The sequence below is a fragment of the Dendropsophus ebraccatus genome, chromosome 5, assembly GCF_027789765.1.
Source record: "Dendropsophus ebraccatus isolate aDenEbr1 chromosome 5, aDenEbr1.pat, whole genome shotgun sequence".
In the NCBI taxonomy this organism is placed as follows: Eukaryota; Metazoa; Chordata; class Amphibia; order Anura; family Hylidae; genus Dendropsophus; species Dendropsophus ebraccatus.
In genome coordinates, this window is record NC_091458.1 from 39563610 (window position 1) to 39575810 (window position 12201).

General features: G+C 41.5%; 1 protein-coding gene across 5 annotated transcripts in view; it reads left to right on the plus strand.

Moving 5' to 3' along the window:
- The window catches only part of PDS5B (PDS5 cohesin associated factor B), a 108506-nt gene extending 97671 nt beyond the window's left edge, over positions 1–10835 (plus strand). For all 5 annotated transcript variants that reach the window (XM_069969900.1, XM_069969899.1, XM_069969902.1 and 2 more), the window contains 10 exons: positions 1555–1759; positions 3068–3182; positions 4173–4305; positions 4392–4511; positions 4689–4751; positions 5265–5410; positions 7275–7826; positions 8005–8103; positions 8905–9046; positions 10057–10835. In XM_069969900.1, coding sequence (XP_069826001.1) covers positions 1555–1759; positions 3068–3182; positions 4173–4305; positions 4392–4511; positions 4689–4751; positions 5265–5410; positions 7275–7826; positions 8005–8103; positions 8905–9046; positions 10057–10086 — 1605 coding nt within the window. In that variant the 3' untranslated portion in view covers positions 10087–10835. The remainder of the gene's footprint in view (positions 1–1554; positions 1760–3067; positions 3183–4172; positions 4306–4391; positions 4512–4688; positions 4752–5264; positions 5411–7274; positions 7827–8004; positions 8104–8904; positions 9047–10056) is intronic.
- Positions 10836–12201: the final 1366 nt, after the last annotated feature.

Sequence of the window (12201 nt, forward strand, 5' to 3'; positions counted from 1 at the left end):
GAAGGGGTCGGGGTGTTGTCAGCTCACCATATCTGCAGAGTTCACTTCCTGTTTGGTGTTCATCCACTGACTTTGGGGTAAAAAATCTACCAAGACAGGGACCGGTAATATCTTGCAGCTTTTACAATGGCAACCAATAAAACACTGCACCCGCTTACATGTTTAAATCCATAATACTTAAAGGAGAAGTCTAGTGAAAATTTTTATTAAAGTATTGTATTGTGAATCTCCCCCCCCCCCAAAAAAAAAAAAAAAAAAAAATTATAGAAATCACCAGTATACACTTATTACGGGAAATGCTTATAAATTGCTTTTTTCCCTGTACTTACTACTGCATCAAGGCTTCACTTCCTGGATAACATGGTAATGTCACTTCCTGGATAACATGATGATGTCAGGACCTGACTCCCAGAGCTGTGCGGGCTGTGGCTTCTGGAGAGGATGATGGCAGAGGGATGCTCAGTGTCCCTCCAGTGCCCTGTGTCCCCCTGCCATCATCCTCTCCAGCAGCCACAGCCCGCACAGCTCTGGGAGTTGGGTCTTGACATCACCATTTTATTCAGGAAGTGAAGCCTTGATGCAGTAGTAAGTGCAGGGAAAAAAGCACTTTATAAGCTTTTCCCGTAATAAGTGTATATTGGGGATTTGTATAAATTTTGGGAGGCAATACAATTCTTCAATAAAACATTTTCACTGGACTTTTCCTTTAGGGTGCCTTCACACCTACCGTATCGCAGTAGAAAATCCGCTGCGGATCCGCAGCAGATTTAACTAAATGAATGAACACAGCATCAAATCCGCACTTACAAATCTGCTGCGGATCCGCAGCGGATTTGACAGTGCGTATGTAATGAATGAACACAGCATTACATACGCACTGTCAAATCCGCTGCGGATCCGCAGCAGATTTGTAAGTGCGGATTTGATGCTGTGTTCATTCATTTAGTTAAATCTGCTGCGGATCCGCAGCGGATTTTCTGCTGCGATACGGTAGGTGTGAAGGCACCCTTAAAGAGACTTTCAAACTTCCTATACTATGGTCACAAAAAGCTTCATCATATCCAATGTGTCAGTTATAGCAGGTCAGTTAGCTATAAATCCTATCTTTTATTTGGCTATGCATCTGTCCTAGAGGCCTGGCCTAGCAACTAAGGTGCCATAGTTTTTCATCCATAATTGCTTCTTGGCAACTCCTTTTCATCACGACTGACAGGCCTAGCACTACTTACTTTGTGTTAATGAAATTTCACACCAGGTCGATCAGTCATGTTGCATGTAAGGGGAGGGGTTTGGGAGCGATTGTTGAACAAAGGTCTGCACATAAGACACTTGTGTGATGGTATAAAATACTATGTTTGGCACTGTCCTAATGTTATACGTGTTTTAAACTATTATGTGACATTTTTTTACCGATGTCTCTGGTTTAGTGGTGTAAAATATCATGACCGACACTCTTTAATCGCCTGTGGCTTTATTGTCAGGTAAAGGTCATGTAATACCTTTTTTAGTTGTTCAGGTTTTCGTCATCATTGTCTTTTGTCCTCTTTCTCATAGGATGAGTGTTACCAAGTCAGGCAACTGTTTGCACAAAAGCTGCACAAGGGCTTGTCTAGATTAAGACTTCCACTGGAATATATGGCAATTTGTGCCCTATGTGCAAAGGATCCTGTGAAGGAGAGGAGAGCACATGCCAGGCAATGTCTGGTGAAAAATATTAATGTTCGGAGAGAGTATCTGAAGCAGCACGCTGCAGTAAGTGGTAAGTTGGAACTGTTTTCTCTTCTGACATAGTTACCTGCTTTAAAGGCCAGTGTTTTAATCCATGTTTGCAATAATTAACTGAATATAAACAATGTCATTTGCTCCACTCTAGTCTGTTGGTAGTTTCTAGCTTTTCCCCATTCAGATAAATAGTTGAGTTTATGTACCCTGTGGACAAGAGGGCTGCTGCTTCCCAGTTCCAGACTTTTATCTGACATTATGCAACCCTTTAAATGCATGTTTTCATTGGCAGTGAGAATGAAGCAGGTAGTAGAAGACTCGGTGGCACTGGATGTTAAACCATTTTTGAAGCGTATAATCTGTTCATAAGCAGTGAAAGGCAGACATACACTTCTGTATTTTTCTTGTCTATAGCCATTTGGTAACTAGTTACTGAACTTTAATGTGATGTTTATTTGCCACCTTCAGTATCAGAATACACATCTGAAAGATGTTTTAGGTGGCTGAATAAATCACAGTTACGTTTACAACCTGTCTGGTTATATTAACCGTTCAATATGAAGGGAATTTTAGTGTTCAACTGCTGCTTAAAGCGAGCACCCGTGCCCTAGCCCCGCGCCTCCTTCACATCGTTAGAACACCCTTTGGCGGGATTCCTGTTACTAGTCCTGATAGTTCTGTGGCTCCCTACAGCACATGTGCAGGAGATTGAAAACTCTGAAGAGGAGGAATCCCCTCCTGCACATGATGTGCCTCTGCCCCACTTTCTGTAATCAACCTTAAGGGTACGTTTACACGTACCGGATCCGCAGCAGATTTCATCTAAATAACTGAACACAGCATCAAATCAGCTGCGGATCCTGTACGTGTGAACGCATGCTAAGGGTATGTTCCCACTTCGGAACATGCACCAAATTTTCAAGTGAAGGCTGCACCCACCTGTCCCATAGACATGTCAATTCTTTGGGCGGACAGCGGATTGAGCTTATCATTGGGTCTATGGGACAGGCAGAACTGTTCGTGACATTTTGGCACATGTTCCGTAGTGGGAACATGTCCAAAATCTATGACTATAGACAGATATCACTAACAAAAGACAATATAAAGCAGATTGCAGGGAAGGGAGACACCTAGTGGCTAAGACGTTTTAGACTTTTGCTTGAAATAACTGTGGCAGTTTAAAGCGTTTGTTTGTTTTTTCCAATGTCAATGAATCCTATATATTTGTACATAATGGTTGATTGCACTGCTGGACTAGCTTGGAATTTACTTCCTTGGGGAACTGTATTATAAGCTGGTACACTTATGGTGATGTGCATTTTTTTTATTTTCTTCATTTATACAGAAAAGCTGCTGTCTCTCCTTCCTGAATACGTTGTCCCTTACACAATTCATCTTCTTGCACATGACCCGGACTATGTGAAAATTCAAGATATAGAACAACTGAAAGACATTAAAGAGTAAGTAAATGTATTTCATTTATTTTACAGACATGTAGAGAAAGGAGCCGCTGCACCTCACACCTATGGTTGACACTAATGCCTCTCGGCTACATTTAAAAACCAACGCCAGGATGTTGGTATATAATTTGATCAAACCATATTGCCTCATGTACCATGTGCATGTCCCCTGGCTCACGTGAGTTCCTACACTAACTCAACACTGTCAGTCAGTGACCGCCAACCCCGCAAAGCAAGCACAAGCAGGGAAGGGAGGCCATAGAATGGCCCTGCAACCCCACTGTCACAGGACCGAACCCCAAAGGCCCCGCCCAAACCCAACAGGCGCCGCCGCTTGGTTGGTGCCTACTTTTTAGTTCTGATTTTCTTGGACTTGCAAAAAATAAAAAATACATTTCTTGCTATTTCACCCATGTTTTCCTTTTTTTCCCCCTCCCACGTATTAAAATTAAAAAAATATTTAAAGCGAAATCTGCTGTGCCCCTTCATTTTTACAGCCTAAAAGTGCCTTTTCTGATTACAGTTAAAATGCATGTGTCATCTTGTATACAGAATTGCCTATCGACTTTTATTATTCTGTCTACTGCCCGCTATATCAATTTATTTGGAGGTGCACAACATGTGGAGTTGTACATATTTGCCAGTTAGTTTTAGCCATTGGTGGAGGTCTAGGCACCAGACCCCCACTGATATAGTTGTGACATAGGTATACTTACATTAAAGAAAAAAATTGTAGGGAAATTTTATTCTGCATTTAAGGCTATAAGCCATTGGATAGAAAATCGCTAAATAATTTAGTTTGACACTGAGATTCTCTGACTAAATCTATGTATGTAGTGATTTATTCCTAGCCACACAAGCGATTCCTCATTGTAAACTAATGACTTAAAGTCAGTGGTGCCTGTCAGAAGCTGACATTCAGCTTTTGTATGCATTTGTCTCTCACATTAGCTTAATGTATGCATGTGTGTCTCTCGCATTTCTTTAAAGGTGTCTTTGGTTCATTTTGGAGATCTTAATGTCTAAAAATGAAAACAACAGCCATGCTTTTATAAGAAAAATGGTGGAAAACATAAAGCAGACCAAGGACGCTCAAGCTCCAGATGACCCCAAGATGAACGAGGTATGGAGAAGCTTAGCGAACATTTAATAATAGATATGACGTGCCATAACAAGTGACAGAAATAAATTTCTTTTTTTTTCTTGCAGAAACTATATACAGTTTGTGATGTGGCAATGAATATAATAATTTCCAAGAGTACAACCTATAGTTTAGAATCTCCTAAAGATCCAGTATTACCAGCACGTTATTTCACACAGCCAGACAAGGTACATTGTGGAAAAAGAAAAAAACAAACTTGTTTTTAATAAATGAGTATCACTGTCATTTTTCCTACACATTGATGAAACATTGATATTTCAAACAGACCATAATACATGTTGAATTTTCTAAACAATATCACACTGCAAGAAAAGTTATATCATATGTATTGCTTCTTTTTACAGAATTTTAGCAACACCAAAAATTATCTTCCTGCTGATATGAAATCATTTTTCACTCCAGGAAAGGTAAGTTAATTTTGTGTTTCCCCCAATAGTGCCCCCACCAACAACCCCCCTGACAGGGAGACTGGCCTTAACTTGCCTATCCTGCCTCCTACAATGCAGCTCCTGTGGCTGCAGGATGCGCCAGCACTGGACCTGTGATGACGTCCCCACACTGCCTTTGCCAGGATGGGATTCATTCATTTTTTGGACACTGGCTTAAAACTGCCTGCTGCCTAGAAGATAGTATGGGTTGTCTAGATGGACATCCGGACCACCCATATTCCATTGCAACGTGCTGCAGGCCAGTTTAAGCAAATCTCTTGATTTCCTCGGCAGGCCAAAAATGCCTGCCCTAGACTTTGTTCAGTCTATTAAAATCTATGGGCCTGCTGCCATCACTTCAGGCTATATGCCAGCATCCCTATTTTACAGCTTACTGACATGTAGCTGTGTAAGTCCAAATACATATGTGTATGGGGCCTGATTCTGGTGCATTTTGTCTTATTTTCATGTACTGAATGTTTTTGTTTTTAGCCCAAGTCCACAAATGTTCTTGGAGCAGTAAACAAGCCTTTGTCTACAGCTGGGAAGCAAACACAGTCAAAGTCTTCTAGAATGGAGACTGTAAGCAATGCGAGTAGTGGGTCTAATCCAAGCTCTCCGGGAAGGATTAAGGGAAGGTATGATATCCAGTATTCTTTCCTCTTCTTTATATTCTGTATTTGTATACTCAAATGCCCTCCTATCTATCTATCTATCTATCTATCTATCTATCTATCTATCTATCTATCTATCTATGCTTAGTGGTGATTACAAGCATAATTCATTCTGGGACTGTTTTGTAATCTAAATCACTTACACCAAAGCATATTTTCCCATAAGAAATCGTTGAAATGCAGAAAATTGGTCCCCCCCAAAAAAAAAAAAATATTTATTCTGAAAAAAACATGTAAAACAAATGAAACATTTAGAAACAGCTGGATATGTGATATTATAAGTTACTGTGCAGTATAGCAATCAGCATGTAGCAATAGCTTAGTACAACAGGCTAGAATAGAGAAGCATGGCTTCTGTCAGAGATCTGTGTGGTCACATGACAGCAATGGGGAAGGGGTGTGTGTTCAGCATGGACCAATCAGGAAGTGAGAAATACAGAGCTGTGCAGGAGGACAGAGACAGAGACCTTCCTATCCAGTAGTGTGAATGGCTGAGTGTAAGTGCAGGCACATTGTAGCAGCAGTGTGTATAGCTGAGTGTAGGCAGATTATAGCAGCAGTGTAAGTGCGGGCACAGTATAGCAACAGTATGAATGGCTGAGTGTGAGTACAGGCACATTATAGCAGGAATGAATAGGGTGAGAAACACAAGGGCTGACAGACTGCACGGAGCATGAAGGAATGAGCAGGGCATATGTGGGCACATAGAGGGGTAACAGCTATGAAAGGATTACCTCCACAGTCCTGTCTCCTGATGCAAGCCCCAGCCTGAAGTGGATCTGCTATGATTTGGAAGGTGAGGGAGACTTCCTGGGTCAGAGTACAGGGCTGTAGACCACACTATGCAAACCATGCCCCTCCTCCACTCCACCTCCCACCCAGTACAGGGAGCTCTTAAACCTAGTTACAATTTTGAAAAACTGTGAGCTCTTCTTGCAAAACGCTCTCAATCCAAGTTACTCTTAAACCAAGGTACCACTGTGTATTTTTTTTTTTTTTTTTAAATCTCCTTGGAGCCCTACATTGATGAGATGATACTAGAGATGAGCGAACCTTGAGCATGCTCGAGTGCATTCGATCCCGAACCTTTGGCATCTGATTAGCGGTGGCTGCTGAAGTTGGATAAAGCCCTAAGGCTATGTGGAAATCATGGATATAGTCATTGGCTGTATCCATGTTTTCCAGACAACCTTAGAGCTTTATCGAAGTTCAGCAGCCCCCGCTAATCAAATGCCGACGTTCGGGTTCGGATCGACTAGAACCCGAACCTGGTTCGCTCATCTCTAAATGATACCTTTTTGGAGAATCTAGTAATTGTGTAAACATAACATGTCAGCAGGCGTTACAGAGAACAGCAATTGTGATTCCTATCCATGTTCAATATAAACGACTATCATTAAATAATCACCTTGCTGCAACCACAGCACTATTGAAACTCTGCACATCATGGCTGCCATCATGTGCTATCAGCATGGGTATAATCCAATGTGCAAAGTAGCCCTCTCCCAAAAGAAAGAAAACTGGTTCTCTGGTGCCACCTATTGGAGGTAGCATTCATGAATGACACTATAATCCAAACCAGCAGCTCCTTTTTTTAAATTAAGATGGTGATCAGCCAATGAGTGAGCATTTGCTCAGCCATGAGCTGATCACTGGCTTTATTATACAGGGAGATATCTGATTCTAGCCTTTTATTTTATTTTCAATGTTCTATATGTCCTTGGCAATGAGCAGGTTAATGCTAGAGAGCAGAACTGTAATTTTAAAGAACAGTTACAAAATGTCATGTTAACCTGATGTGTGTTTTTTTTTTTCATTTCTCGAAAAGACTTGACAGCACTGAACTAGATCAAAGTGAAAATGAAGACTATTCAATGATTTCTTCTCCATTGTCCGGTAAGAAAGGTGATAAGAGAGATGACTCTGACATAGATAAGCCCCGAGGACGGAAGAAACAATCTCTCCTAGACCAAGATGACAGCCTAAGTATGGATGAACTGTCTAAATCCGTTCAGGAATCAAAACCAAGGACTGGCCAGCGAGGTAGAAAGCGAGCAGCACCCGCTTCAGAGTCCGATGAACAACAGTGGCCGGATAAAAGGTTAAAGGAAGATTTGCTTGAATTTGAAGATGAACAAAATAGCCCACCTAAAAAAGCGAGACGCGGAAGACCACCAAAGTCCGCTAAGGTAGTGCCTGCAAAGGAGGAGCCAGCACCAAAGACTCCTAGGGGGAGGGGAAGAAAAAAGGCTGTCCCTGTAGAAAGCTCCCAGGAAGATGAAGAGGAAGCACTAGATATCAGTGAAGAACAAGATACTGAAAATGTAGAACAGAAACGAAGAGGCAGGGGCGCAGGAAGACCTAGAAAAACTGCACAAAAGTAAGCACGGATATCTTGAACATAAGATTGAATTTGTTTAGTTACTTTGCTGCACACTGTTTATATGAATTGTAAAGAGAAGTCTTATAAAACCTTATACCATAATACTTATCTTATGCCTATTGTACTTCAACACACTATGCAAAGCACGGACTAATAAGCAACTTTTTTTTCATAGATCTGACCAGTCACAATCTACTTTGGAGGTGCCTCAAAGTACACCACAGAAAAGACGAGGAAGACCACCTAAAAATCCTCCAGTACAGGAAAAGAAAAGGTAAGCCATTCATTGCCTGTTTATGGAAAAAAGAGGCATACGACTCATACTCCCCTGTGCTCATTGTCACTTTGTTTGGTGTGAACAAGGGAGCTGTCTTTTCTTTAGGCAGGCTACAACTTTATTTCCTATGTGAATGTTTAAGATTTTTTATTTTCATTGGCAAATCGATGCAATTCGTGTGCCCGTACTCTTCTTTTGGGGTAATGCTGTGGATTTTCACAGCAGATTTCACCCCTTTATTATATAGTAAATCTTCATTTGCCTTTTTGAGTTGGATGTTCACTCATGAAAGCATTTGTCTAAATGCATACACAGTTCTTTGCTGAATTTTCAGTTTTTGTTTTTTTTTTACAGTTGGTGCTCAGTTTTTCTATTTAGAGTTCAAAGCATTCTTGTATAGCCATTGATTGAAAGGGAATCTGTGTCATGCTCAGAGCATAAGTGTCAGGTGCAGCGTTAAGCCATAGGCTATATCAATGTTTTCCAGGACTCCCTAGGGCTGCAAGCAACTTTGGTAGCCACTGGTAATCAAATGCTGCACGGCCGGGTTTGGACGATCCAAAGCATGCTTGAAGTTTGTCCCTTCCTTGATGTACAGGGCTTGTACCTCTATCATGCAGGAAGGGGTAGGAGAGGGAGGAGGTGTGCATGCAGCAGTTCGGCACCATATCTTTTAATACTTTAGCTCAGAGCATATAATCGATGGGCATTCTTCAGATTTTTTTTTTAGACAGTTATGGTTATTATGTTAGGACTACAGATCATACATATATCTTTACTTGAAAACTATTTATTTAGTAATGTAGGTCGGCCAAGAAAAGTAGTGAATAAAGAACCAGAGTCTGAAGAAGAAATGGATATATCACAGAGTAGCCCAGCTATTAGTGATGCAACCAGGGAAGAGGAGGAGACAGAAGAGGAAGAACTAACGCCTGCTCCTGTAAGTTCACCAGAATATTGTGTGTGTGTGTGTGTGTGTGTGTGTGTGTGTCTCTGTCTGTCTGTCTGTTTGTCTGTGTGTGTATATAAATATAATGTAAAAATAGATCTTTGCAGGTGGTATATACGTTCCGTGGTAACCTTCCCTGATTATATAGATGCATACTAGTATATGAATAATGGTGGGGACAATGCTCTGACATCTATTGTATCTGCATGAGTGATATAAAATTTTCTTTGGTTTATTAGAAGGAATCTCCACAAATTCTCTCCATTACTGAGGTAATGAGGACAAAGGAGAACTAGCCAGCAGAGCCTTCCAGGTGTTTCCAAAGACATTGAATATCTTAAATTTTTTTAAATGAAAATTCTTAATTATTTGAACAGATTTTCTAGTAGGATATATAGAAATCTATATAGGAAAATGTCAGTATGTATTACTTTGCCTTTATGTGTAGAAAATTGCAGTAGATTACACTTTCCATAGAGAGAAAGTATGGCAACACACGCAGTGTATGTAAGTAAAAAGTACTTCTCTTTTGCAGTGTAGTGGATGCATGGGGGCTTTGCCAGTGCTTAAAGGGAACCTGTCACCCCCCGTGCCGGGGTGACAGGCTCCCGACCCCCCGTTAGAGACCCCTATACTTACCTCATCCCGCCGGGTCCCGCTTCTGGATTCGGTCGGGTCCCGGAGATCTCAGCCGCTGCAGCCCGGCGCGCGCGCTGACAGATGAGTCCAACGCTCATAGAGAATGACGGAGCGCTGGACTCTCCTGTCATTCTCTATGGGTGTTGGACTCATCTCTCAGCGCGCGCGCCGGGCTGCAGCGGCTGAGATCTCCGGGACCCGACCGAATCCAGAAGCGGGACCCGGCGGGATGAGGTAAGTATAGGGGTCTCTAACGGGGGGTCGGGAGCCTGTCACCCCGGTACGGGGGGTGACAGGTTCCCTTTAAAAGCATAACATGAAAAAAAAACCTGAGAATGACCAGACTCCTAATATCTCCCCAGGTACGACGTCGATCTGCTAAAAAACGATGAAGGAACAGAAACCCTTTTCCTGGAAGCGAAGTAAAGGAAGTTTCTGTTGTACAATGGAACAGCACTGAGGCAGTTCGCGTACACACGGTGGGGTCATGCACTGACAACAAGAATGGACTTCACACCCCTGCAGCCGCAGCCACAATTGTTTATCATTCGCTATGGATATTTGTGTGGTTTGTAACGTGTGCTGGACATGTAGACCTAAAACTGTACATAGCCCCTTTTTTATGCGTCATAAAGTGCTTGTATAGCTTTTATTTTGCAGCTTTAACTGACAAAAATGGATGGTCATCTGATATTTTTGTTTTTTCCAATATGATGGATGAAAATGAAGCAATATTTTGCCATTGTGTGTAGTAGTTTTTTTTTGGCCATTTACTGTGAAAAAAATTCATTTGGGGAAGTGTCATATTTTCTTTAGACATGGATTCATTGTCAAAGGTCTTTCAACTTTCAGTTTATTTAATGCTCTGTGAACTCTCGGCCACCTTTTTGGTCTTCATGGTGCTCCACTCAATGTTTTCTTTTTTTTTTTCCCTCCTTTCTTTCTTTTTTATGATGTCCAATAGGATGGCACAACCTGACCAAGTCAGTGTGTGTGGTCATTTTTCACCTCAGTATTGTTGCCAGAACTGGCTGGCTGTATTGTGGCATTGCAGAATTGTATGAAAAATGATTTTAAACTATTATAATTTTTAAAGTGTTTGTGCTATGAAAATAATGTATTAAAGACGCTACCTATTTTATCCCCCCTTGCTCTAGTTTGATGTATTTTCCATTAAGTACTTTTTGGGCCCATTCTTTAAGGTCTGGTAAATTGAGTTAGCCTGGTAAACGGGCTCAGTGATAGATGTGCAAAGACAAAGTAAAAGTGGTAAGACAAAGTAAAAGTGGTATCTTTTTGCTTAAAGGTAGAGTTACCCTAGTGCTACACTGACTTTGAGTCATACCATAAAGACCTTCATACACTGTGTTTGCTTCTGCAGCTTGCATATATTTAGTACCATCCGCTGAATTCTATTCTGTATGGGTGCTTTGCCATGGCTCAGTCTGCAGCCTCTTTCACCCTGGTGCTCATGGAAAAATTTCTGGTACAGAAATGCACAGAATTTGTAAACAGAAAACTAAAAGTGGCCTTGCACAATCGATAAAAATTGTGGATGCCTGGCACTTTTTATGGGCAACATTAACTCCCCCCCCCCCCCCCCCCCCCCCCCCCCCCCCTTTTGGCCAATGAGAGAAGCACCTTGATTGGTCAGCTGACAAATCTTCTGATTTTTATATCTTCCAGTATACCTTATCCATATTTCTATTACAATATTTTGCACACATTACAGACAGCATCGTCATCACTAGAGATAAGCAAATACAATCCTCTCATCAGCCTGCTGCCTTACCACTGACTGCCGCTCCATGTCTATCCTCCCTGGGTGCTCGGAATGTCTGGATCTAGTCCTGGAAACTTTCCTAGGACTGAATACAGCTTTTGCCAGCAACCGGAGAAGAGCAGCAGTCAGTTAAGATGCAGTAGGCTGAAGAGTGGATTGCTGAGATTATGAAGTGCTTAGCTCTGTTACTGTAAATTCGCTTATTTCTGGTCATCACAGCACAGAGTCGTGATAAATTTGTCTCTATTAGTGATGTAACGGTGGTCTCCTCTTTACACACAGACAGTAAAATTCACCATTACACAAATTAATAACTACATTTCAATGTTGATGTATCAGACTTGGGTCCTTGTACCCGGAGAAATGGCCACGTCTGTGTCTGAGCGCTTCTGCATATTTTATTGTAGCCTCTAGTACAGTGCACTTTCCCCCATGGCTGAAATCTAAAATGAATGCCATCAACAAAGTGGATCTTTCAGGAGATAAAGGATAGAAATAAAGCCATGGCTAGATAGGCCTTCTCCTCAAAATTCTGGGTGTACTGTCACTTTAATTGATGGCACCAAATCCATAGCAGATCCACAATTTACCAAATACATACAAATACAGTGCTTGCTCACTGTGCTTGCTGACAAGTGGTTGAAAATAAGTGGAGTTTAAAAAAGGAGTTGTTGGTGATTCTGTGGGTTTGGAGTGACTGATATATTGTTGTTTTTGTGCAATT